Source organism: Calliopsis andreniformis, chromosome 3 (genome assembly GCF_051401765.1).
Source record: "Calliopsis andreniformis isolate RMS-2024a chromosome 3, iyCalAndr_principal, whole genome shotgun sequence".
Taxonomy (NCBI): Eukaryota; Metazoa; Arthropoda; class Insecta; order Hymenoptera; family Andrenidae; genus Calliopsis; species Calliopsis andreniformis.
Genome location: NC_135064.1, coordinates 20548054 through 20574727, shown reverse-complemented (window position 1 = coordinate 20574727; position 26674 = coordinate 20548054). Strand labels below are relative to the sequence as shown.

Here is a 26674-nt window from a genome sequence, read left to right as displayed (position 1 = left end):
CTTGATTTGTAATTGATGGAAGAAAGACAGAAATAGCTTTCGTGCTTATCAGAAGTCTAGAGACCACACATATAGCTATCGGTAGTTGACTTAGAATCCGTGGTTCCATCATTGATTATGTACTTTCCCAACTTGGGAGACGGTGATGTTTGATGATTGGATTATTCGATAAACTGATATATGAATTACTTTTCACGTATCTACATGTCTGTAAAATAAACCTAAAATAGAACTGATAAAACATTCATCAATTTCCTAGTAGAATTTTACGTTTACTCTGAAGCTTAAACAGTTTTAGAAATTCTCTTCAATTCTGTGTTTATCTCTATTGCCTACTAAGATTAACAAGTAACTGAATTTTACAGTATTTTACAATATTTTCATAAATATAGCTAAAGAAGTAGAACTTAGATAAAAACTTCTTTCACCCTTCATATACTATAGGGTGTATTTTACTTTCCATATGTTGCATTGTAATATGTATCCTGTAATTTCTTATACAGTTTAAGTTCTCCTAAATATATAAAAATCCGCAGTTAATGAATAAGCATGTTTGTTAAAGGAAAATAATTGTCAAGTAATAATGCACATCTGTTAAGATTTCATAATTATATAATACCATAATCAGATTACTGAGGTCGACACAACGCACGTGTCAATTTTATTAGGCGATACAGTACGCCAGCTTTGGTATATACGCTGATAAAGATGCTTTGCATCGCAGACCTATTAATCAGGTTTATCTTACGGTAATATGTCACGCGGTAACATATATTTACGTTTTTCCAGCATCTAAAATGATGTACAGTGTTTCCTCGATATAATCTCGCTGCTCAATAATGACTTGATATAAAAAAACACGTTTTTTGAGATCAACTCACGCTTATAATTGTCCACTTTGGATTTATCAAAATTGTGAGTGACAGTAGATGCACGAAAAACTATTTTATTGTAAATAATTTCAAGTTACACTAAATATAGCAATGATTTTGTAACGAGGAAATACTATATCAGTTATAGTTGTACTATGTTTTCATCAGTTATAGTTGTGATATCTTAAGAAGTCAGAAAATCCTTAAACTGATTCGTTTCTTTGCCTGAGATATCACCCTGCACTTATAGTTTAGTTTCTTATCTTCGAAAGTACGTGTTACGTACGGATTGATAATGCTGTCATCCTTATCATCAAATAGTGTAAAGGGTATAACAAATGGAGCGATTAGAAAGGAAAAAAAAGAGTTGAGAATGATGTGTATTGATTTTATATATTTCATTACACGTATTCATTCGTTAATAATAATTAATTAACAATAATAATAGTTGACATATAATACAATGAGAGTAATAATTAATAAGAAACTAATTATCTTTCTTTCGTGTGACAGCTGCCTCAATGCCCTAAAATTCCTAGCAGTCCTACAGAGGTCATGTTCTTTTGGTATTTGCAACGAAGGGGTATACACCGTGAAAGTAGAAATAGTTGTGCTTTCGTCGTCGTTTGAAACATTTTGGACATGTACGTCACCTTCATCATTAAAATTGATTATATTTCCCTCGCCAGTTTTAATCTTTTTTTTCTTCTTTTTTAATTATGCATTAAATTACGATAATCGTTTAAATAGTTTATATAGAAATTACTCAACATTTAAGCCCTTTCTTAAACTACTTAGCATGTTTTATATAAATCATGCAAGTAGCGTTCGCGCTCTTAAAAAGGGTTTAGAAAACCACATGAGATTTTTTCCATAGTCCATGGACGTCAAAATCGTTCATAAAAACGCTTGCAAAAATTGCAGTTATTAATCTTCGAAGCTAATTCTACTAAATCATATTTATATGATTTATATAAAAAGTAAGTCCTATATTAAACGTGCAAATTGTAATTTTACGAAAGAGTTTGGTAAACATTTGTTTAAATATTGCGAAAGCTATATGGAGTATGTAAGAAACTACATCTTCTAGAGAGATATATGAATGTTCCTACATAAATATTTTTAATGTCATACAGCAGAATAACATCTACGATATTTTTCGAATTATTTATCAACGACATGAAAAACTGATTTGTTTGTGCATTATTCATAATTCGTACGTTTTATCCCTCGCCAATGATTCAAAAATGAACACAAATGTTTAAGAAGAAACTTGGAAATCATTTTGCAATGGAAATAATTTGCACGTCATTAATTTCCAATCAAAGTGAAAGCAATTTCATGTTGTTAAGCAATGATATCCAATGTTAGTATTCATTCTTATCAAAGCTTGAAAATAAAGTAAATAAATAATGAGTTCAATATTGCGTTTCGCGTTTTTAAGCTAATAAAAGTAAACGTTTAAAAATATGCAATCGCGAAATTATCAACTGCAAAAAAATACGCACAACTTCGAGTCATGCCACGATGAACGTTCCATTAAAAAAGGAAAATGTGAATCGTCGTTAAAATGCCGAGTACTCTGCAATGCATTTGTTGCGTACGCGATAATTTCGAGTTAATTCAAAGGATCAACCTCAACGTAATCGTAGATGAACGATGATGGAGTATTATTAGCGTTAGCCAAGATTTCGGTCGATGTCAATTCAATATTTGGAGGACACCATCCATTAAGATCAGTCCCCCCGATATCCAGACCAAGTCGTAAATTAGCTGGTGTGTTACCAATAACAAAGTGGTCTTCAGTCAAGGGCAAAGCGTCTTTCAATCGGAGCCTATAAAGCATACAACACATAGGGGCAAATGTTTTACATTGTTTAACAACACAAATATTATGAATAGTACATATGTAATAGACTGCGGGATTTTTCGCAGTTATGGAAACTTTCAATGTGCAAAAAGGTACAGAATCCATATAATATTGGAAAATGTAGAAATTACTGAAAGATAAATACACTTTAGAATATTTTAAGGCTGCCGCAGTCTACTAAAAAATGAAGAGCTCGTAGCAAAAAAACAGCCCTTGTCGAGATTCGATTTTTGAAATAAGAACAAGTTCTAGTGATCAGTAAAGAGGACTGACAAGAATCGTTATTGTTATGAGCCTTTCAAATGTTCTGTCAAGTACAATGCAATGAAAATTATAAAATCGTACCACATGCTTTCATCAGCAACAACGTGAACCTTAGGTACGGGGAATCCATTAAACGGAGATGCAACTGGTAACGTGTACGCTCCCATGTTTTCAAAAATTATCCAATCACCAAGGTCCATTTCGTGCAACAAAACATTCTCTGCAACTTGATCCAAACCGTCGCAAGTTGGTCCCCAAATGCTTGAGGGAATCATTTTTCCACAACCTTTCTGTTAATGCCAAAATTAATATTATTAGAAACGACTGATCTCTCCACAGTTTTGCTGTTAAAGCGCTAAAACGTTTATTATTAACGACTTAATCCTTAAGACTTTAGATAAAGCGATTTATGCTGAAATGTAATTAATCGTGTGGTGTTACCTTCAAAGGTACAGGAGTTACATGTTGATGATCATAGAGTAAACAATTGAAGGAGCCATAAACGCCATCATTGATGTAATACATATTGTGCGTGATTGTATTTGGTGAACTTTCATCGCCACGCACTGAACGCTTGCTATGGATGCTGGTTGCAAGCGTGAATGCAGATGCAACATAAAAGCGGCCGGGTTCAGCAATTACGTGAACGGAATCAGCTAAAAATTGTCATTGTTAAGAAGAAAAGAAATAGGAATAAAAATTACAAATATGTGCTTTACAATTCAGGCAAACAAGAAAACTGTCGCTCTCAAAGGTATAGTATTGTAAAATCGTTTATATTTTTTGCAAATCACATTGAACTATCCTTCTCCAACAGGAAGACTATTTACAAATCTCATTTTTTTATAACTCAAAGTTTTTATTGTAATTAGACTGTGGGTTTTTTAACTTCAAAGGCGACAGAACTTTCTTAGCTACCTAATACATTAAATACTTACTATCGAAGTACTCATCAAGTGCTTTATTAACAATATCAGCGATTTTGTCAATACTAGTTCCTTTGTTTCCAGGATAACCACCGCCAAGGTCTAACAAATATGGTTTAAAGCCGAGATCTGTAGCCAGGTCGAACAATGTTTTTGAATGACGTATAGCTCGATGGAAAACAGGTGGATCCTGACACCCGGATCCAACATGAAAGCTGATACCAACAACATTAAGCCCCAACACACGTGCAAGGCGTAATAGATTGGGGGCTTCATACACTGGATCACAACCGAATTTCATGCCTAATTGGCATTGGGCTACTTCTGCATCGCAACGAATTCGAATAACGATCTAGAATAGAATAGAATAATAATTATAGAATAGGCGTTAACACACGCAAATTACGTTTCATGTTCGTAAGGAAAAGGTAAATTTTGTATTACTTTTGCATCCCGGTGGAGTTTCTTAATCTTATGCAATTCACTTTCGTTGTCGACTGTCATTGTATCTACCCCAACAGCAGCGGCATGACGAATGTGCGATGCTGGTTTAGCTGGATTAGCAAAGATAATTCTGGAAGAATCAACTCCAACGCTCAACACTTTGTTGATCTCAACCTATAAATAGCAGTAAATGAATTTAAGTAAAGTGTAAATTATTTATTTGGTATTCATAATACGTTGTATTAAGCTACACTTACTTTTGATGCGCAATCGAAGCCGATGCCGAGAGCAGCCAGTACTTCGATAACAATTAAGTTGTCGTTACACTTTACAGCTAAAATTGATGAGAACAATTAATTTTATGTTTGCAATGGCGCGTAATATATATTGCTATTTAAGTATTTTACCATAATATGGGCTAACTCGTGGCATTTTTTCTTTCCAAATTTGATGTTTTCGAACAATGTCGCCAATATCAAGCACATAAAAAGCTTCTTCTTGTAATCCACTCAATGCAATCTCTTTGATGACGCTCATGACGCTTGACGCACTGTCCAAGACATGGATGCGTTCGTCCAAATTTGTGACCTTCATGTTGATTGTTTTGTGAATTTTGAAAAAGTGATTCTGTAGGTGCTAGGCAGCAAACTAAAATTTAAGAGTTGTTAGTACGATGTTAAAAAGCTACCATATTTTTGATTTAACAAATTTAGGAATAAACTGCAGATTTTTATGCATTATGTATTTGCAGAAAAATCTGCAGTCTACTTTTGAAATGTATTTACGTACGAGGCAGCTGTCAATGAGAATTGGGTGAGTCGTGGGGAAGCGGGTTAAAACAGTATCAGTATGGGGGTGCTAGCAAAGCCACGGGGGCTCTGCGTTCAGGGCTAACTTCCAGTTGCCGCGGTTATTAATGCACCCACCAATAGACTGGCCTACCAGCCTATCGCAGACAGAACCCTGTAACAAAATATGTTGGAGCATAGTATCTATACATATACATGTCTATGCATATAGTATATAATTTATAGAACATAATACTTTATGATATAAAGTACACATCATAGATAACTTATATGTATAATGAAATATTCAAATACACATAACTAATTCTTCTTTTGGAAATCAATACATATAGTATTACAGATTACAGATTAAACACATTAAACATCACAGATTAAACACTTTACTATACTACCAAATTTAATTTATCTTATCCCACATTATCAGTATTAATTAAAAATGTTTATTCTCTGCCATGAAATATAATTGAGTAAATATTCTACAAGGAAAATGTGTAAAATTTTTACTTAATTTGGTGAATTAACAAATCCTTATAAAATTTTGATAAAGTTGATAAAGTAATCAATACAAGAAAAAAGACACAGTAATTTTTTCTCTGAAGAAAAAAGTTTTTACAACTTACGTGTCTTATAAAAGTAATTCTTGTAGCTTTTACAACACTTAGGTAAGAATAAAATGAAGTTGGGGTAAAAAATTGAATATATCCAACACTTAGCTCAACAACTATTTTTGCAACAATTTTAAAAGAACAATAGAACAATAAAAATAAGAAAAAACAGAATAATGACAATATGTTAGGACAGGCAGCTGTGAACTGTACAGAACACAGGACAATACTGAACTGGGAGCAACTATTTGGGCCAGTATTTATATGAGAAAGATAAGTATTATCAGGCAGCCTTTGCGTGGTACCAAGTCTACTTCACGGAATAAAGCTTATCTGACGGCCAAGAAATACACGGTTCAGAGAGATCCATTTGAACATGGAGGGGTAATGCACACGCCACTCAGAGATCAACTCTTCATTGGGGGCATGGAAATACCATGTTTAATCTATACTACGTTGTAGAAAATTGTTAATAGCAATCATTCATCAAAATCACTCGACTGACACCTGATAACATCTGTGTAACATATTTACAGCTATAATACAGGTGTGCATTATACAATTATATATATTCCCTGATTAGGAATATTGTACATCATTATAATGCTATAGAAGATATCATAAATTACTAGATTTTTCAAGCATATTATAAGATTTAATGAACGTTTCATTGTCTCATAAACCATATTTTCTGTTCAAAGTGTAATATATATTACATTCATTGATATATTTGTCTTACATATAAGGTCTAACGATAAATAATTATACATGTTTATATGTGGCACACATATTTCAAAACTGATACCACTCAAAAAAGTACATTTTTCAGGAAAAGCAAAGAACTACTTATAAGCAGAAAATTATTTATTTAGTAGATAATAGTGACATAAAGAGTAGTTTTATCTACTGAAAATTATCTTACTTAAATAACTCATCTAAAGAACAGTTATGTTATTTGCAATATATAGATGATGTTTAAAGATTTGTTTGAATAAATTCTATAACTTTGGAACTTAGTTAATGAAACTCTTATAATGAATAATGATATGTTCAACAAAATGATTTATAATAGTAACTCGAAAACTATGAACTTTCACTTTCGATGTGTACTCTTAGTTTCAGATTAACTATTCCATAATTAATTTTCACTGATAATTATATACTACATTGGATAATTTAACACATAAAAATGTTCCATATTGTGCACACAAAATTTCCAACTAAAGTTACCTCGTATTCCAACAATCTTTTCAAACATAGTAAAATAAGAAACGATTCTCAACATTTCATAACTCATTTAATCAGCATTCAGTAATTTCAAACAAATCTCCATTCTTCTCATTAAAAATTCGAATAAAATCCCTACGATTCACCAAGATTTTACTGGTTTGCACAGGAAATATCAGACAGAGTTAGGTAGTAACAACTCCAAGATAACACATCAGTATTGGAGTACAAACTTCTCTACAAACATAACGTCACCGAGTGTGGTACAATGTGTATGCAAATAAGGCACAGTATTATGGCAACGTGTATTGTACTGAATGAATAATTCGTACTCGAGCTAATCAACGTCGTCTAGATGGTCAGGGGACGAAACGCCAACAAAAGTGCAAGAAAAAAAAAAAGGACAGCGCAACGATTAACACATGTAATCATCGTAACGATTGCGTTCAATGAGGAAACGTTAGAAGGAGGAAAAGCGTGGGGCTCATGATTCATCGGTCAAAAGACGTTCAGCGGCTCGGCGACTCATCAACTAACATTTTACGTCAAGAAGCATATGTTTGGCTTTCCGACTGAATGATAAGTGAAATTTTCACGTGACGAAACGTGTCCTAGGACCACCATATCGCTGCAATGTGAGCTCAAGGGAGATGACGATAGTTTTGTGTGAAATATACATACCTTATCAAATGTTCGCCACCCTGCGGGTCGGCACTCGGTTATTGACGGAATGATGGAAGTTTTCGGTGACTGGATCCCAAAAATCAGTCAAATCGGTCGATGAAGGTTGATGCTTCGTTCGTCTGGCGACCAGAGCCTGTCGAATTCTCTCGCGAGTTCCCCGTAGAAAGTGTCGAGAAAAAACATTCGTTTGCTCGTTCGTAACTGGCCAGGAGTTACGAGCGAACCTGGACACGGCGATCGAACAACTCGGTAATCGTATTCTGTTTCGTGGAAAGTTCGAAAAACCTGATCGAATCCGACGAACTACCTCCCACGGTCACACCGCCGAGCAAGAGCTCTCGGAAGGGTTCGTAAAGGCATCCGATGGAAAACGGATTCGATTTCGTAACTCGAACTTCGAGATTTACCTCGATTACGCCGTATCGATTATTTCATTTCTTTTTCAAAATTTGTATTATATTTTAGTATAACAAAGTAATAAATAGTTATGTGTTGTAATAATATTTTTTGCTATTTTTTTGGAATACTTTTTAGAGATAACCTAAAATTATTGGTTTGATTTTAGAGTGATTTTGGGGATTATCGAAAACTTCGATATATCGTTATCATTTGTCTATAGCTCTGTGATATTTTTACTTCGCTATTGATGTGTATATAAAAAACGTCTTCTTCGAAATTTGTGGTTCTCGTCATGCTTTTTATTGTATGTAGATACATACTTCGTATCTCTAAGAAATGAATTTCAGAGAAAAGGGGTTAAATGATATATTTGCATACGTGGTGCATGCGATGCGCATATAGTAATAATAAATTAATAATGATTTTGCTATTAAGTTTTAATTGTATTTTATTAATTAAATTCTCAACTTTTTTAAAAATATGCCTAAATGAGTAATTATGAATCTGTTGAGTCTCGTTTTTATCTTGACTTCATTCATATTTCATTTTAATTTAAAAGATGTATTACTTTGTATATAAATATTAAAGTAAAAGCTTTTTATTTGACATTGAAGACTATGGTTTAATTTTTCTGCAGTTTTACTACAATTAAAAAAATAATAATAAAATCTGTACAATATTAACTTGGCTAGTCCATGTTGTTTGAAGTTGCAATAACAAATCTTAAAAATCAGTTTACTGAATGTAGAGATCAGAATGTAAACTATTAAAGGAATGCATGTTTATCGAAGAGTACAAGGTCATGTATCTATTATATAACTGATTGAAGTAATTACATCATAATGTTTAAGTCCTTTAAATGATTCATAATATTGTATAAATAAAAAATTGCTTGATAAAACATTTTTATTATAAGGTACAAAATCAAATAGAAACAAGAAATGCAATAATAATAGAAGTTAACAGCAACAGAAGTGTTTTAAATAATTTCTATGAAAGAATGTGTAATATAACGTACATTGTCATTCTACAATAAGAAATGTAGGATATATTTAATTTGTATTAATCACTGTATCAAATTTAAATTTCATATATATACATACATATACATATATGTAATGCTGTTGTATAGACCATGTATACCATTTACCCCCACTCCAATTATTACACTTAATATGTTTATTAACTCTCAGTAATGTTTGGTTTATTGTGTTTTCATGGGAGTTGTATTTAAATACTTTACAAGAGTTCTTACAACCATTGCAGCACTGAAAAGAAAATTTGTAAAAATTAATAATTGCAAACACAAGTATAACAATATAAGTAATTCAAGTAAAATAGTACCTGAACAAAGTAATAATTCCTGCTGGCATTATTTTTCCACTATTATAGAAACGATAACCCATAAGGCCACCAAGAGTCGTGCTTGCTCCTAAAAAGACTCCAACATTAGTAGGATCTGCAGAAGTCTGATAGGCTCCATATCCCAAAATAGATCCAAACAGGAGTCCAGCACCCAGAGAAGGAATTGAATCTTTCAAAACAAATTCTTTTAGTTTCTAAGAATTATTACCTACAGAGTTTACAATGGAAAAAAATTGCGTATAAAAAAATCGATGGAATGAAGAATTACTTATAACTACGTAAAAAAATAATAATTTTGCAAATCATTCAATTATACAGAAAATAGTAATTGTTGAAAAAATTAATACTTACTTGATTTTACATAACCAAGTATACCGCCAGCCGCTACTGTAGCAGCGTAAGTAAATGCAAGTATATCGACAGGCATTTTGTTTTATTATATTTTTCCTATTACCTTGTAAAACGCGCTCAAGGCTTCGTATACACGTATACACTCAATGAATCGTAAACGACAAATGGAATATATTTACTTTTTGCACATCACTCTCATAGAGTACTTTCTTAACTTTTGCATTGGCGATTGTTGCGCAATCTGTTGTGAACGATACAATTTACCGGTATCAGATTCTAATACCAACAATAATTATAAATATGTACGCTGTTTTTTTTTATCAATTAATTCACCACGTGTCTCGTTCGAATCAAATTCGACCAATTATTGTAGACGCATGATGTCATGAGCGCAATTTGAAGCTTCGCTTCTTTGGTGAATGAGCACTATTTATATGTAAATTTTGTGTATTTTGTAGAACTATAAAAAACTAAATGATTGCATACTAGCGAATATGGAAATGAATTATTTTTATTCATACGTAGGAAACTACTAAACACGAGTTGTATATTAATCCTTACTTCGTAAACGTATTTTCGATGATTTCACACACTAAACGCGGGTCAATTATTTCTGACAGATTTTTCTATAATTAAAAGTCTGAAAACAATCTGACTAAATTTATGCAATTTTTTTAAATATTCTATACAAAAATCACAATAACAGATTTTTTTTAATTATATGGGAAACACGAATCCATTACTTACATAAAAATTTCTGAGAATCGTAGACTTTTGATATGTGTACGGAGCAAGAGTCAAAATAAGCAGTAAACACAATTTTTATAGTTTTTTTACTTGTATCACTTTCATAATTATTCGTACAATTGTCAATTAATAATTTCTTATCAAGGGTATTGAATAAATCGATATTGTAGAAATGTAGAAACCTGTAATTCTGTGTGCAATAATGGTGCAATACATATCGCTTATTTGTAGAACAATGATATAACTAAAAAATGATCGTTTTTCAAAAATTGATGTAATACAACTTTATTTTACGCAAAAACCAATTTTTTATACTAATAACTCAAAAGCAGCTATTTTTTTAAATATGTCATTATCACAGCAAATGAGCGATAGATTGCTGCGTAATAAAGTGGATCGAAGATTTTAACTATAATCGTTATAGAAATTTATGAAAATAGAAATAGGTATATTTCCTATTCGCCACTCCAAGTTATATAACAGATGATTTGAGGAAAGAGACACCTTGTTTCTACTATCTGATAATCTGGCTATTCATGAAAATGATTTACAAGTATTTTATACTTATCAGGCGCAAGGATGAATTATATGACACGATAATAGTGTACGATCGAAGAAGGCGTATGTCTTTACGTATATATATAAACCCTAATCCTCTTCTAAGTTTTATGAAATCTTACTTTTCAGTAAAAAAGAACTACTACTTGATTGGATAAGTTATCTGTCATTATACTAGTTGCGTGTAATTAATCATATAACTACGATCTATGATATCAGCAACGCCGCTGGATATAGTCATCTATTACGCGCCGAATAACATTTTCTAAATTTTGTTGTCCGCTATGTTGTCGCAAAACGTGTTAATAACCACTGGGAATATACTTTCTTTGAGTGAAACGAAAACAAAAGCAAATCAAAATCCTACGGACGAGGTCAGTTTTTAAAACATTTTACGTGACACTGTCTCATAAATTAAATCTCCGATAGTTCAAAGCATATCCCTGGAGGAGGTTATGTTGGTTTTATTAAAGAGGTATATGTATTTATTATCATATATTTGATGTATGTTTTCAGCTAATTGAAACGTTAAAGATTGTGCTCAGGGATGATGAAAGCTGTATTGGAAATTCAATGATCGTATGTATGGTTCCTCATTTATTTTATTTGGAAACTTTTAGTAGAATTTTACTTCATTTGTAACATGATTTCAGATTAGAGGAAAGAAGGATGACTCATTGCAAAATATTAATAGAGATGAAGTTAAAATAACTGTAAAAGTGTTTATATCATCGCCTGATGTAACTTTGCTGAAAGAAGCTATAGACCAAGGTATTGATCACCATAGATTATTAATTTTGCACTTTATTTGTTTGAGAACATATCAGGAGAAATTGTATAATTCTTGATTTTTTATTTAGTTTGTAACTCCTTAAATACAAAGGCAATTGAGTCTCTGGTAGTTGCATATTCTAGCAAAGACAGCTCTGAGGATTTATTGGATTCCCTTAAGCGTCTGTGGACTGGAGTAGAAGAATATATTAAAATTGGTAAATTGTCAAGTGTTGGCCTAAGTGACGTTAATACAAATGTATTTATTGACTTGTTCCAATGGGCAAATGTAAGATTACTACAATCCATGTGATTTTTATTATTTTTAGAACTTACTGATTTATTTCAACCTTTTTTATTTTCTTTTTAAATAGATAAAGCCTAATATTGTACAAATTAGTTTAGCCACATGTTGTGTCGTACCACCAGCTTTACAAGCATTTACTAAAGAAAATGATGTACAATTGTTAACACACAGTGATCCTGGACGTAAGTTAATTTTTATATAAAAATGAACTAAGAAAACTTTCATCTATTCTTATACGAATTTTACAGAGATTCTTCCACCAGAAGAATTGAAGGGAATATTTAATACCAGTGCCAGTTTATACTGGATTGCAAGATACCAAATTCATTTGAAGTGTCGTGGTATTTTATGTTCAAAAGGCTATTTGGTGTACATTAACAAAACAGTCACATAATATTGTTTACTACTTAATTTTATAATAGATACAAAATAGATAAAAACGTTGCACGTTTTATATTATTTTACTAACAATGAATTTTAAATGTTACTATTCTAAGGTAATGTTATATCTTTAATGATTTCTTCATTTAAGATCACAAATGTAATTCACAAATTTTTGCAATTCTTAATGTTTTATTTTATGTGAAAAGTGAATTTTATAGAAAATTTTATGAAAGTAAATTTTAATTGATATAATGCAAGTATTTTCTTAATATTCCAAAGTTAAACTATCATTCCTACTAATAAGTAATTTCCTTGAAGGCAACTAAAGTTATCTTCTTGACACCATAAAATAATACATGTCATGAACATTTATATGTACAAGACTTTTTTAACCCATGTATAAATTTCCGCTAGTAGCTACAGAGCGCAAAAGTAAATGTAAAGTTACAAAAGTGGCGCGAAGATATTAAGTAGCGTTGGGCACGCGCAACTCTCGAAGCTCCGCTTTAAATTTCGTCTACAATTGATGTGCCTTTGCATATTATCGTATTTTTAAATGATATGCATATTTTCTGATACTACTCGTACTCATTCCAAAGAAGAACTATTTTTCGTTTTCATTTATTCATAATATCAGTATGAAATTTATGGAAAGATTGGACGGAATTATATATGTGCATAAAGAAAAAAAATGGCATTTCTTATCATTTTCATATTAAGAGTTCTGTGACAAAATTTTAGCTACTCAATGAAACTCCGGAAAATATTTAAAAAATATTTTGAGTAAAAAAATAATCTTTGGGTTAAATTCTTCATAGTTTTAACTCTGTATTACTCGATTGTATTACAATTTATTTCAGATCGCAGAGTATGCTTATTCATTGGATACAGCTTCCACTAGCAATATTCCCACGACAAATATGAGGCATTGAAAGCAACAGCAGACTAACCCCCCTACATACTCGGAAAAGTCGAAAAAATAGGCAATCTAAAATACAGGGTTTCTTTGTAATAAATTAATGCTATTAACTCAATTTCGGAAAAAATATGGCTCAGTCCACCTTTGCACTCAATGTCTCATACATCGTCATAAATATAAAAAAATTCTAAAATGAACCACAAGCTTACAAAATCTACACCTACAAATAAATCTCCCCATTCAAGCCTCCGCTCCAAATTTTGCACCAGCAAGGAAAACTAAAATCGCTCCAATTAACTGATGTACCAAACCAAGCCTCATCAGATCCAAAGATCCCAAGTACCACTATTTCGCCAACTGCTAAGAAGCACAGACTCAGGCAAAATTACTAAAAAAAGCAAAAAGAAGCCAGATAACATCACGTGCGTCGGAGATCCCGTATCCAGTAAAGTTTGCAGCCATCGCTAGCGGTAGCCAGTCGGGAGTCCACTAGGCAATACGGGGACACGAGGAATCCTCGGTTCTCTGTGTATGTGTCCCACCGTCGTCGTCGTCGTCGTCCTCGTCGTCGGTGCCGCCGCCGCGTTCGTCGTCGTCGTCGTCGCAGGTCGGCCCGATATATGCAAGCCGATTTTTCGTTTTGCCACCGGCTGCCTTCGGATCTTTCCCTTTCCTGCGCGTTCTGTTACTCCGCTCCCGCGCCGGGGCCCTTTTGCGTGAAGCCGCACCGCGTGGCGCACACGGGGACAACGAGACGATGGGACGGGACTTCAGGGGACTTCAGGGGACCAGTGGATAGCGTAAACGGTCCAACCTCGGTCCCCTCGGTTTCCTTCGCTCCCTCCTCGTCCTTCGACCGACTCTCCCTGGTCTCCTCTTCCTCGCGCTCCTCTTCCACGGCTCTCCTCTTCCGCGCCACGCACACCTTTCTGCGTTCATCATCCCTCCCTCTCTTTCTCGCTCTAAGCGTTCGACTCGGAACATATTCGACGTTCGCTCCTTCCCTCTTCCTTCTTTTGTCCCTCTTTTCTCGTCTCCGCCGCCCTGCCCACGGTCTCGTTCTCCTCCTTCCGTTCGCCGATCTTCGGGGTTCGGTCTCTTTTCAACGCTGCCCCCGTCCGTTTCTCCTTCTGGTCACTGTAAAGCGGGCGGGGTATGCGAACGCCGCGATACTATGTTATGCCTGCGGACTGCGGGTCTGACATACTTTGTATGTTAATGCCACATAATGTCGGTTTTGTTCCTCTTTTCAGCATTTATTTGTTCGCCGACTCGGAGCTTTCGCAGGGGCGTGCACGAACCATAGTTCGTAACCACGCTTCGATCGCTCTGCTATTTCGCGAACCGACTTTGCTAGTCATTGTTGATTCACTTTTTTCGGGGGGTGTTCTGGATTTCATTTGGGACAGTTCGCGTAATTCGTGTCTTTATTGGAGCTCTTCCGGAGGGGGTTGGGGAGGGAGCTGTTTTTGAGATGGGCTCGTGGTTGCTTGGGGTATTTGATGGATAGAGGATTGGTCGACACCTTGTTGGGTAGGATGAATGATTCACTGTGGAGGAATCATCCGCCAAGGCGAAAACAGTTTTAAGGGTTTGACCTAACATCTCGAAGTTTAACCTTCGGCCTCAGGTGACTAATCGAAGGTTAGTCATTCGAGATAGTAATATTTATTGTGTCCCATGAGAAATCCTCTGGAAAGCATTAGAGGCAATGCTTGCACATAGTATAGTACTTATTGTTAGAAAAAGGACTCATAAAATTTGGAGATCAGCAATTAAATTTGAGCTAGCGTGTACATTTATTAGCAAATTGTTGTACTCCCTCGTCCTTTTACTTTTACATGCGCATTTGATTTAATTAAAAAGGAACATAAATATTTTCAGCGTAATAGAGCTGTAGGGTTGTGGTAAAAATAAAAATGGGAGGGGGTAGAGTGACCAATCAGCACACAATAATTGACACTTACCACCCTATTCGTACAATCGATAGTTCCCTTCGAATCAGTTAATAGTTGGAGACTCGTATAGTCCTTCGCGATGCGCGTTCCACTACGTAAAATATTTGTAAGTTGTGCAAAGCATAGTGTTTCATTTCTACATATACAAGAACGATATATTTCTGTTTATCTAATGCGATACATCACCTTCTAAAGTATCCCAAATAGTAAATATGTAAGTACTTATATGAAACCTCATATTAACCTTTAGTGTATCAAAGTAGGGTTAGTCAAAGACCCCAATATTATTTCCCCAACTGAAGTTTTTAAATTTTTAAATCCTTTTCAAATTCTTTGATTTACGAATTTAGGAAAACGTTTAATAAATTTCTTTTAATTTTCATAATCTTGTAATACGACTATATCTATTTAACCTCTTCAAAAACAAAGATTAATTTAATAAGTAAAAAATAAGTACAGTTATCGATTATATAACGCGATTTCTTTTTCCTTGATGAAAAATTTCGTAACGAATATTAGTTTAATCGCTAGAGTGTTCGTCACATGTCTGTCAATAAAATTCGAATTCAAAAGATTTGGGTTAAGTATACGATAATTATAACTAAAATGTGACTTAATAAAAATTCGAATTACATTACGTACTAATTTACTGTACACAAATACGCTGTGTTAAATCATGTAAAAGATATGAAGTGTACATAATATTTTTCAAGAAATTAATACAGTTTATCAGATTCCAAGGGTCATTAATCATCAGTCTACTCGTTAATTTATTTAGTCATATGATGAGCCACAAAATTCAAAAAAGAAATGTTGATAATACTGTACGTAGAGTATCATACTAGAGTATCAGCCAAGGTTAGAGATATGTACACAATATTAAAGCCTCAATAACATTTTCGTTTCTTCATACTTCTCCCCTTTCTAAATAAGAAAGTCAACACCGTCGTTTGTGCATAAACAATAAAAAGTCAGCGTATCGAGAGATCACGTTGAGGCTAACGCAACGTTTTTCCGTTGCATTGTACAAATTGTGCAATTTTGCGTAAGCGGTTACGAGACAGAGGCTTCTGATAACAAATCTCATCGAGATGGTGCAAGTTCTCGAACTTCGCCCATGTAACGTGTTTCGATATTTCTCCTATACAACGTTATCACATTTTTACTGTACAGATATAATCGATGGGTTTAAACCAGCTCCATATCAACTTGATTTACTTGCCCTCCCCTGAAATCTGAATTTTGTTGTCTAAAATGGGTCACATATGTTAATAGGTACCTTAAAGACGCCATAAATTACATAAATCAATCGTAGATTACCGAGGTTAGGTTATGTGAGATCAGAGGTTTATCACTATTGATAGGATAACAATTATTGATAGTGATGAGGAAAATTAATGTGAAAAGTTAGTAAAGTTAGTAAATATCGGAGGCGTAGATTTTGCTTCTTTAATGAGCGTGATGTTTATGAGGGAGAGGTTAAAATATCCATAACTTTTTCTAGAAATGTTAGATGGACGATATGCATACAATATATATTCAATAATTTTCAGGTTATGAGTAATTAAATCTACTTTTTTTTACTTTATGTTTCGGATTATTTTAGAGAAAAATAGGTTATGAAACCCTTTTAGAATGTAAATAGTAATAATTTAGAGTAGCCTTATCTCATAATTCCAAAGTTTTTATATCTCTCTATTTACATATGTATATGTTTTAAATTCAAGTATCTACAAGACGTTCCAGTGTCCCTTAACCTTTCAACAACGCATTTTCACCTGCAGCAGCATCATGTAGATTTGCAAACAGGTATGAAAATTACATTATTAGAAAACTTGTGTTTTCCCTGTCGAACTGATTTATATTTTATATATACTTTGCAATTATTGGAAAATCCTTCTGCATAAGTAGAACCGCGATACAATGCACACCAACACCCCCTATACATTCAATGGTGATAAAGGAAAAAAAGGTATTTCATATTGCTCATTTGTTGAAACAGAACTACATACAGCTACTGGGACACAGTTCAAGTGTCGGGACATGTCATTCTAAGTTGATCACTTGAAACATTTGACGTCTGAAACACCCTAGTATTGAGACATCTACCTTAAATGATACCACTGTCCCGTTTTCTAAAAAATCACGATATTCGAGTTACATTACTGCAACTTCATTTGCATCAAATGAACAATATGACCCACGCACCCCACCCTTAAGAAATGAAACCCCCCAGCAATAGTCAGCAACTCAACCAAGCCATCCCCCCTTCCCACACCGAATCGCCCAATCCCTCCCAATAAATCGAAAAAAGTAGCCGTCATAAATATCTCGATGGACGAATTAGCGTCGATTCCGAGTTTGGTAGCGATTACCAGAAGTGGGCATCGTCCACATGTAATATAGACCTGCTGGAACGTGATCCGGCGTTGACAGGTGATGCAGTCGCGGAATTGCCTTTCGCATCGGGGAGCGCATCTCACGGTGTCCGGCGAGCAAAGTGCCTCGGCCGTTGATGTTTTCGCTGTCGGTGTGTACAGGCGTGCATACATAGAGTCGGGCGGTCGTGGAGCGGCCACGGCACGGGCGAAACGGAGCAGGGCCCCGAGAAGGGTTGGTAGGGTCGAGGGGTATCGGTCGGGAAGGGAACACAGAAGCGGCCGGAGGAACGGCAGTAGCGAGTAAAACGCGAAAGCGCCCTCGGCTCGCCTCCTCTCGCGCGCGCGATGCAAAGACGGGGTATAAATAAGCGGCTGTCGTTTGCGGAAGCAGAAAACGGGCAAAAGGACAGAAATAAAGAAGAAGTCGGAGAAGAAAGGGAGGCAGCGACAGAGAGAGGAATAAATAAGAGGGTCCCGGGAGAGCGAGAGGACAGGCGAAAGTAGGAGGAGGGTCCCTCCGACGGCAGTAGCAACAGGGCAGAAGCGGAGGCAGTACCAGAGGCAACGGGCCCGACGTTCGGCTTCCCTTGCCGCTTGCCCGACCAACGTCCCCCGATCTACTACTTTTGCGACCGTACCACCGTCCTCCGCATTGAAAACTTTCCACCGTGTCCTGCCTCCGCTACCAACGCGGCAGGTGTACTTCTGTCTCGTTATCCGGAAGGCCTCTCTTCCTACTCGACGCATCGGCATCGGGTAGGGGTCGTAGATCACTTCGGAGATGTCTCCGGCGTATCTCGAACCGCCACTGACTTTGTCGTGGGAGGAAGGAAATGAGGGAGGGAGGCGGGTTCGTTTAAGGACACTGGCGATGTTAATGAATATGTATATCTGTAGGAGGGCTTTGTCTTTAACACCTGAGATTTGAGGCTCTCTGGGTCCTTTTGGAAGAAATCCAGAGTTTCGCTGTCATTGGAACCATTAGTGTCTTTGTCTTGAGAGGAAAGAAATGAGGGAGAGGGTGAGCAAGGGAGGATTCGTTTAAGGATACTGGTGATGTTAATGAATATATATATCTGTAGGAAGACTCTGTCTTTAACACTTGACAAGGAGATTTGAGGCTCTCGGAGTCCTTCTGGATGAAATTTTTCAACATTTTGCTATGGGAGGAAATGAGGGGGTAAGATGAGGGATGATACGTTTAAGGACACTAGCCATGTTAATGAATATGTACATCTGTAAAAGGGCTTTATTTTAACATGTGAGATTTGAGGCCCCCTAGGTTCTTTTGAAAGAAATTTCCCAAAGTCTCGCATGTTCGTAGGTACCTTTATCGAGGGGTTCGTATAGTAGATTGACAGTAGTACGTGTGAAGACTTTTGATTGGGGAGTAATGAACCGAAAGGCCCCGCTGATTATACATATTTCTACCTCCCACAGTCCCCGAGTCCACACCGGGCGAGGAGAATGCCTCCTCTTCCGGTGTTGGCGCGTTTCTAGAAATCCAGGCTCCCTGGATGCTCGGATACGGCGGTATCGCTTCGGCTTTATCCACCGCCGGATCTAGATACTATTCATGCTAAGCTGCATATCTGCATACGCATCGAGACACTTTTCGAAAGCACGTTACGCAGCCCGTGCAGTGGCACCACGTGCATGCTTCGGGGGCCCAACCTGCATCCGCGTGTACGTCGGCGCTCTTCGCGTGCGCACACGCGCGCAGAACAGGCACATAGACGCGGTCCCCCGGAGGGGTTCCCCCGTGGCTGCGAAACAGAACACGGGCAGAACGGGGCAGAACAGAACAGAGAACGGAACGGATCGGAGCGGAACCGAATGAAACGGAACAGAAGCGAACGCAGTGGAGAAGCGCAGGCTGACTGCACGGCCGCAGCATGTTTATTGGCGCATCTCGGAGTCTTAAATCTTTATGTTGTCTCCGCGACGGGGCCTGCTATCTCCCTGTCTCATTGGTGAGACGGGGAGGAGAAGGGGGGAGAGTCGGCGAAGGGGGTGGGGAGAAGGGGGACCAGGGAAGAGAGAGGGGGACGATCGGCGGGTCCGCATGGGGGAATGAGATAGGGAGCAACGTTTGGCGAAGAAAAAGAAGCGAGAAGGGATAGGGAGCGGGCACGAGAAGGAAGGAAATCGGGAGAGATATATTTCTCGAGAGTTTGCGGTCGCGAAATCGAGTCACAGTCCGACAACCAACGGCCGAGACGCATCCACTGCATTACGCACACAGAAGCCGCGATTTTAACGTGCCTCTAGAAATGGTCGTTCGTAGTCGTACGGAGGAAACCCACGTGGTAAAGGCCTCCGGTTGGGATTATTAATGGCCGTAGGTGTTGCGGGCATCGAGGCTCGCCGGTTTTAGCCAGATGCGATTGAAATTGCGTCATACGGGATTGACTCAACCCGCGGACCATGGCTCTAATGCCGCGTGCTTTTACATACACGGGGGAAATGTCTGTTAATAAATTCTTGGGAGAGGTATCAATGTCAGGCGGTATTGCTACTTGTTCCTGCTGGTGTTCCCACACTATGGGAAAGCAGTTTTATGTCTTGGAACGAACAATGATGTATAATAGGTACTTGGTCTTGTAATGTTTTCTGAAAATATAATTTAAATTGGACTGTGAACACTTGAGTTGTTTATTGCGAAAAGGGGGTAACTTCATTTTTGGAGAAAAAGAATTGATTTCATGGTGTTCTAGGTTTTATTGAATCATGTAAATCTCGAAATTTTAAATGTCTCATTAATGAAGAAAATGGAGTTGCCTTATTTTTATAGTACACGACTCATTTATAGTAGTATGAATTTTCTGATATACGACTAGGGAAATCGTACCTATCTAGACACTTATTTCACTTTCTAGATACTTCTGATTTACATACTAGGAAAGTAGTACCTACCATTAAGGAGACTGAATTTTTTAGGAATTTTTTAAGTTCAAAATTTGGTATCCTTAAAAATTGTTGATCATTTAACCATTTAGCAAATCAACAATTTTTTTAGTATACTTTATATACCCACACGAGTGCGTGTAGATGTATGGATACTTATCGTGCGTGCACCTCTCCTTTCTTTGGTGTACGCAGGGAAACGTAGGCGTGAAGGTGCTTTCGAACGAGGCTGCTGACATAACAGTGGGTAAAAAACCAGTAACGATAGAGTGTTATCAGCAGCGTCGAAAGCGGTAATAAGTTTATGGCCGATACGTGCCGTTTATCGACCTATGCTATGTTTAGTTAATTAAACGGTACGGCGAACACTCGGCACGAGAGAGAGAGAGAGAGAGACGACGAAACAAGAAAAATCAGAAAGAAGTGGCGTAGTGACGCGCAAGTTTCCGCGTGCCAAGTGTTGCGGAACTGTGAGTGAACGTTGTTGCATTTTCATGTAATTTACAATAGGTGGCACCACCGAAACGTAAATTGTTACAAGTGCATTGGAGAGATTAGAGGAAGCATAAGGTAGTTTTGGGTACCTGTGTGTTTTCTGATACATGATTCAGCGTTTGATTCAATTTTTGAAAAAATTGACTTTAAATATGGGTAATTGGGATTATATCTTCTCTACATCCTGAATATTGTTCATAAAACAGAGTCCCAGACCCCTGGCTATTAAACAGACACGTCTGTATACATATATCTCAATCTACTTGTCGTGCAGCTACTTGAAAGCGCGCTGCGCTCTCTCTAACGAATTGCTACAGAGATTAATAGCATAGCAATCGGTTTGACTAATCACCGTTCTCGTTTGCCATCTAATCTTGCTTTACAATACGTTTAGCAAATATATACAGTGACTCGCTAAAGTATTGAGTCCAGAGATCTAGCAAAAGTCTCTCAAGTAGATTCAAACAGGGTAGACTTTTGTAGAACTTATTATAACCATTATAGAATTAACAAACTCTACAAGAGATGTAAATTCTACAAGAGACTTCAATAACTTCAGCTCAGCATTTTTACCTATGCACAACGAAACAGAATGTATCATAGAAAAATATCATGGTCCTTCACTTTTGCATACCACAGTACCGCTATAAGATGCAAAGTAGCGCGACGCTCGCGGAGCAAGTGGAGTAGAAAGAGCAGAGCGAAGGGGTTGGTGCAAGAAAGGAGAAATTCCTGGTATCGAGCCGTGCGCGCGGCGGACTTTGACGATCCCTTAAGTGAAATATCATCGACAATCACTCACGTGAGATCTTTATCGGCTGGTAACGTGATCTCTGACCCCACCAAACTCGGGAGCAGTTTTATGCGAGCTCCTGCGGCGCGTGAATATACACCCATGGGTAGAGATGGGTGCCGCTTGTTTCTCGTCGAGGACCGGCGAGATTGTTGGAAGATCGAAGGTGGAATGTAACGTGGTCCCGTGGCTTCGGGATGGCTGGAATCACAGAAAAGTATTCAGCTGGGTTCGCGTGGAAGCCACGGCACGGTGTTCCACACGCAGGAACGCGGCTGACGATAAATAAGGTTCGGCATTTCGCGCGTCTTATCGAGCCACCGCGGCCATTGCTGCAGATGGCCTCCATACGATCGAGTTGATCGAATCGATGAACCTTATCTACTGTACAGTCGAATTATTCCGGGTCATGGGGATGGGGGATCAAGTGGTGGAGGTTGGAGAAATGGGGGAACTGTTCTGAAGAGTATTAGGTACATAACAGTACATATGCAAATGTGGTGACATCTTCGGTAGGACTCGTAGACGATGGCTCCCATACATGGACGATTTTTTTGCAGACCAGTAGTAAGTTAGAGATATTGGAAATTATTTGGGACTCTAGAGGAGTTGTAAGCAGAGTTTCTTACAGAAGTAGATTGTTGGGGTAGCTAATCAGACAGATTTCTTTTGTTTTCTATAGACAGACTGTAATTTAGAGAAATTGGGAATTACATATTTGGAAGTCTAGAGAAGGTGTGAGTTATGGGATAGAATTTATGAGGAGACTGCAAATATTTATGCAGATTTGAATTCTTATAAGTGGAGTCACATGAAAGAAACTTTAAAAGGGATTCGTTTCGAATTTCAGACTTTATAACGCGTCTTATAGTTTATATATTTTTGTTGCTAGTTCTGTATTAGATATTAGCATTGATACGTTATTGAAATAGTAAGAAACGATGAATATTTCTACATATTTCTACATGTATCTATATCTAGATACATGGTATATCCTGAATTATTCCTTGAAATGAGACAAATTTTGCCTTGATTTGCATCAACCTGTATGTATACTGACTCTACATTCGAATATAGTTACATAAAAGAATTAGAAATGAAATACTCTCCTCAACACATAAAAGTACCTACAAACTGACATTACTGCAAGTGCGTTGAATTAATCCAGAACCCATAAAAAGCGATACCATCATCGGAGCACAGATTACTCCATTTTTTGCAAAAGTAAGGGGCCGACGTTCCTGGAAAGACGCGAACACGTTTCGAAAGATGATAATTACTGTTTTACGGTACACGGTCAAACCCAATCTTACATTGTGTCTACGAGGCGAATTCTCCCGCAGCAAAACGTAGGAAATCGCGCAATACTTTTAGGCTTCCCTGGTACACACGTTGCGAAAAAGTGAAATGTGTTGTACCATTGCGTTTCCATTGTTGTGTTAAGAGGAGATGTAAAGCAGGGCAAGGTGGGACCTCTGGCTGTCTGGAAAGGTTCCACATCGCCCGTGGCTCCAAATTTCGCTACATCATTTAGACAATCCTGGTTTCCTGCTACGTAGGAAATACGCACACTGATAAAGGACCATCCTACTGTATTTGTACACCACTATATCCGCTGCTTGATTTCTCGCTAAGCTTCCACCCATGCAAGAAGATGGCGACTGGATTTAAGACCACGACACTGGACTAAATACCTACAAAAATCGATAAACTACTAAGCATAATTTCTACAACACGACGACCCTAATTTTTTACTTCACCTACCATCTAGTATAACTTCTTACAACGATACCAAACGCTGGAACCTGTCACATCCCTCAACTCTCCCTCTCACGAAGCCAACCGCAGCTCACAGAGACAACAGTCGATTAAACTGCATCAACGAAACGAGCTGATCCTCGGCCCAGATAAAATTAGGAGGACACCGTGACGAATAACAGAGCGACATCATCGCGATCCCAAAATGACTGGCACAAGCATCCGAACGATCCAAGAGTTTCAATCCCCGAGACATTCCACCAGCAGTGCTCACAGTGACAAGCAAAACAGGGAACGTTGCGTTTCTCATTGTGAAAATTGCCGGTCGACAAGCGTGTCTCGTTCTTTCCCTTATGGCAAAAGAGGAAGACGACGAGGAAGAGGGGGGGAGAGAGGCTAGGGGCAGGGATCCCTGACCCCTCGGGTGTACGTCTGCTTTAATTACGTTTGTCATTTCGTGGCTGGTGTCTCATTACGAAGAAAGTTTAACTCGGCTGGTTGCAAACCTAGGTGGCCTCTTTCTGGTAACGGCACTAACCAACCCAACCAGACAGCCAACAACAACGACGAAGGAACGAACGAACGAACGAACGAACCGACCGACCGACCAACCAGTCATGAGCCCCCTTTTACCTTACGTATAGCTCTCCGCGTGCCTCTCTTCGCATCGCCGCTCTAGATCTTCGGATAAGAGCGAACACCATTTTAGCGGTTCCTTACACACCAGACATCCGTTCCCTTCCTATATATACATGCTGCGAGAGAGCTCGCTGCATTTTCTCTGCGCGAATGTGTCAAGCGACTACGGGAAACGGAGGGAGGGAGAGAGAGAGAGAGAGAGAGAGAGAGAGGTACAGAGAGAAAAAGATCGAGAAAGAAGGTATAGAAAGATCGACAGAGAGCGAGAGAGAGAGAGAGAGTAAGCAGCAAAATGTGGGAGTGGGTGGGGGTCAGAGGGAAGGGGCACAGGGAAGGACAAAGAGATCGGGGGGAAAGGGAGAGGAATTAGGGAGAGCGATAAAGTAAGAGGAAAAGGGTGGGAGGGGAAGAGGGAGACATGTCAGCCGAAACCTTCTAATCCCACGTACAGGTGCTTAATTCGTTACGTGAGACCGGAGGAAGTAGAAAACGGGATACTGTACCGTTTTTCCGTGATAACGAATAAGGGTTTCGTTTCCCCCGTCGCTGGCAATTAAACGACCGTCGTTGAGCGTTCGCCGCGAGGAGTTTGATGTTGGTAGTTGGTGATGACTGTTGGTCGATCGAGAGGAGCTGGGGATAGAGGGATTTCGTGAAGAGTTGCGGAGAACAGCTTTGCGACGTTCTTAGGTGTTGATATTGGAACTTAACACAAAACTTAACTTGTCGATTGTCATATTAAATTTAGTAAAATCTTCTATGACTATGGCAGTAATTTCAACTTAGAAGAAAATTGTTTTTCATTCATTTTCTCGTTTACCCTAGAGTGCACCTCTTGCTTTAGTAGCTGTCGCTGTAATTCTTCTTATTGTTATTACTCATAATTGTGTAAGTTATTGTTTTCTGCTGTCTTGTGAAAATTGTTACTCAGATTATATGGGTAACATGGCGTGCAACGTGTTAGGGGGATATATATTCTTTCTGTAGTGATGAAAAAGACTTCTTTAGGGATTCATTTAACAAAAACTATTCTATTCTATCTTGTAGAATTATTTTAAAAAATTGTCAAAGGTATATAAGAAAACATCGCTTGTTAATTAGTTTCCTCTAATAGTCCCTTTTCTCTACAATAGAAGAGACCAGCTCTGCTTGGTTCGCTGTTCCCTTTGGATGTTCAATCTGGATGAAATAAATACAGCTAAAGACCGCAAAATCTTGACATGTTTCATTGTAGATGGTTCATCCGCGTTGTCTTTACACTCAAAGTAAAAGATCTACATTCGTATTTAGGCGTTGCTCTATGTTTCTATGGAAACGGATGTGACGAACGGGCCTCATCCGGGTCAACGTAATTACAAATTAATTTCGTTTTATTAAGTACCTGACGCGTACTAGGACTCCCGTGTAGATGTGGAAAGTTGCTGGTGTTATTTATAGAAACTTTATTCGGGTTAATTTTGTATTTAATTGGAGATTTAACCGTACCTCCACTTTATTCAGAACACCGTGGGAAAAAAGATATTAATTTTTCACGAGCAACGAGGATTCCCGCAAGAATTTGCACTTTATGGAAACACGAATTGATGGAGATAACGGGCGGTAATTATGCACTGGGTTCCAGGAGAGCAAAGAGGGGTTCACGAGGGGAATAGGATGGAGTGACCTTTGGGTGGATTAGTGATTTATAGATGTCTGGGTGGAGATGTAATTTTGGTGGGTTTTCGGTCGTGGAAGCTGTTGTTCGATGACTAGTTAAATGATAATGTTCTGTTAGTCAATAGACTTTCCCTTGATAAGGACTCAACTTTGTTTAAGATAATTTGCGTATCGTCATAGTTTTTATCTTAAAATACAAACCGTGCAGGGCTAGAATTATTTATTCATTTACAATATTAGTCATCTAAAGATTGTGAGCTTAGTCTAAGGACTAAGAACCAGAATTATTTATCTATTTACAATTAGCACACAATCTAAGGACTTTGGTCATTCTGTTCCCATTATACAGCTGGTCTGTTTAAGATTGAAAACAGAATTACGATTAGAAGCAGCAATTTTTATACATCGATCTCATTATTGCTAATAGAGTCTTCTACTCCAGTTGTAAGTACTTAACTGTAGTAGGACCTCGGTTAATCAGCTTAAAATGAGACTGAAACCTGAAGCACCATCTTGATGGCAAATTTTACTATTTTTAGTAAGCAACTATTAAATCATAGTCTATTAAACCTACTATTAAATCAA

General features: G+C 37.4%; 3 protein-coding genes across 3 annotated transcripts; 1 reads left to right on the top strand and 2 right to left on the bottom strand.

The window, feature by feature from the left end:
• Positions 1-1246: 1246 nt before the first annotated feature.
• Positions 1247-8048, bottom strand: LOC143188741 (ornithine decarboxylase 1). The gene is made up of 9 exons (XM_076393164.1): positions 7699-8048; positions 5166-5339; positions 4784-5024; positions 4634-4710; positions 4377-4550; positions 3945-4284; positions 3448-3662; positions 3088-3296; positions 1247-2707 (listed from the first exon to the last, which is right to left on the bottom strand). Exons 3-9 carry the CDS (start codon positions 4968-4970, stop codon positions 2491-2493), a joined length of 1419 nt encoding a protein of 472 aa, XP_076249279.1. The 5' UTR covers positions 4971-5024; positions 5166-5339; positions 7699-8048; the 3' UTR covers positions 1247-2490.
• Positions 8049-8911: 863 nt separating this feature from the next.
• LOC143177397 (transmembrane protein 14C) lies at positions 8912-10226 on the bottom strand. The gene is made up of 3 exons (XM_076375272.1): positions 9817-10226; positions 9445-9634; positions 8912-9368 (listed from the first exon to the last, which is right to left on the bottom strand). The coding sequence occupies exons 1-3, from the start codon at positions 9890-9892 to the stop codon at positions 9305-9307; spliced, it is 330 nt and encodes a 109-aa protein (XP_076231387.1). The 5' UTR covers positions 9893-10226; the 3' UTR covers positions 8912-9304.
• Positions 10227-10918: 692 nt separating this feature from the next.
• On the top strand, positions 10919-12851 carry Gclm (Glutamate-cysteine ligase modifier subunit). Its single transcript, XM_076375271.1, has 6 exons — positions 10919-11495; positions 11638-11700; positions 11775-11892; positions 11982-12181; positions 12267-12381; positions 12448-12851. Exons 1-6 carry the CDS (start codon positions 11406-11408, stop codon positions 12591-12593), a joined length of 732 nt encoding a protein of 243 aa, XP_076231386.1. The 5' UTR covers positions 10919-11405; the 3' UTR covers positions 12594-12851.
• Positions 12852-26674: the final 13823 nt, after the last annotated feature.

Excerpts from the sequence above, each read along its gene's own strand:
- LOC143188741 (XM_076393164.1), bottom strand. The coding sequence starts at position 4,970 with ATGAAGGTCACAAATTTGGACGAACGCATCCATGTCTTGGACAGTGCG. Across the intron at positions 4,711-4,783 it reads ACGAGTTAGCCCATATTATG|CTGTAAAGTGTAACGACAAC; the intron begins GTAAAATACTTA and ends CATCAATTTTAG. Across the intron at positions 3,297-3,447 it reads TAACTCCTGTACCTTTGAAG|AAAGGTTGTGGAAAAATGAT; the intron begins GTAACACCACAC and ends TGGCATTAACAG.
- LOC143177397 (XM_076375272.1), bottom strand. The coding sequence starts at position 9,892 with ATGCCTGTCGATATACTTGCATTTACTTACGCTGCTACAGTAGCGGCT. Across the intron at positions 9,635-9,816 it reads ACTTGGTTATGTAAAATCAA|ATTCAATTCCTTCTCTGGGT; the intron begins GTAAGTATTAAT and ends TTGTTTTGAAAG. Across the intron at positions 9,369-9,444 it reads GGAATTATTACTTTGTTCAG|TGCTGCAATGGTTGTAAGAA; the intron begins GTACTATTTTAC and ends TTTTCTTTTCAG.
- Gclm (XM_076375271.1), top strand. The coding sequence starts at position 11,406 with ATGTTGTCGCAAAACGTGTTAATAACCACTGGGAATATACTTTCTTTG. Across the intron at positions 11,701-11,774 it reads GTATTGGAAATTCAATGATC|ATTAGAGGAAAGAAGGATGA; the intron begins GTATGTATGGTT and ends ACATGATTTCAG. Across the intron at positions 12,382-12,447 it reads AACACACAGTGATCCTGGAC|AGATTCTTCCACCAGAAGAA; the intron begins GTAAGTTAATTT and ends CGAATTTTACAG.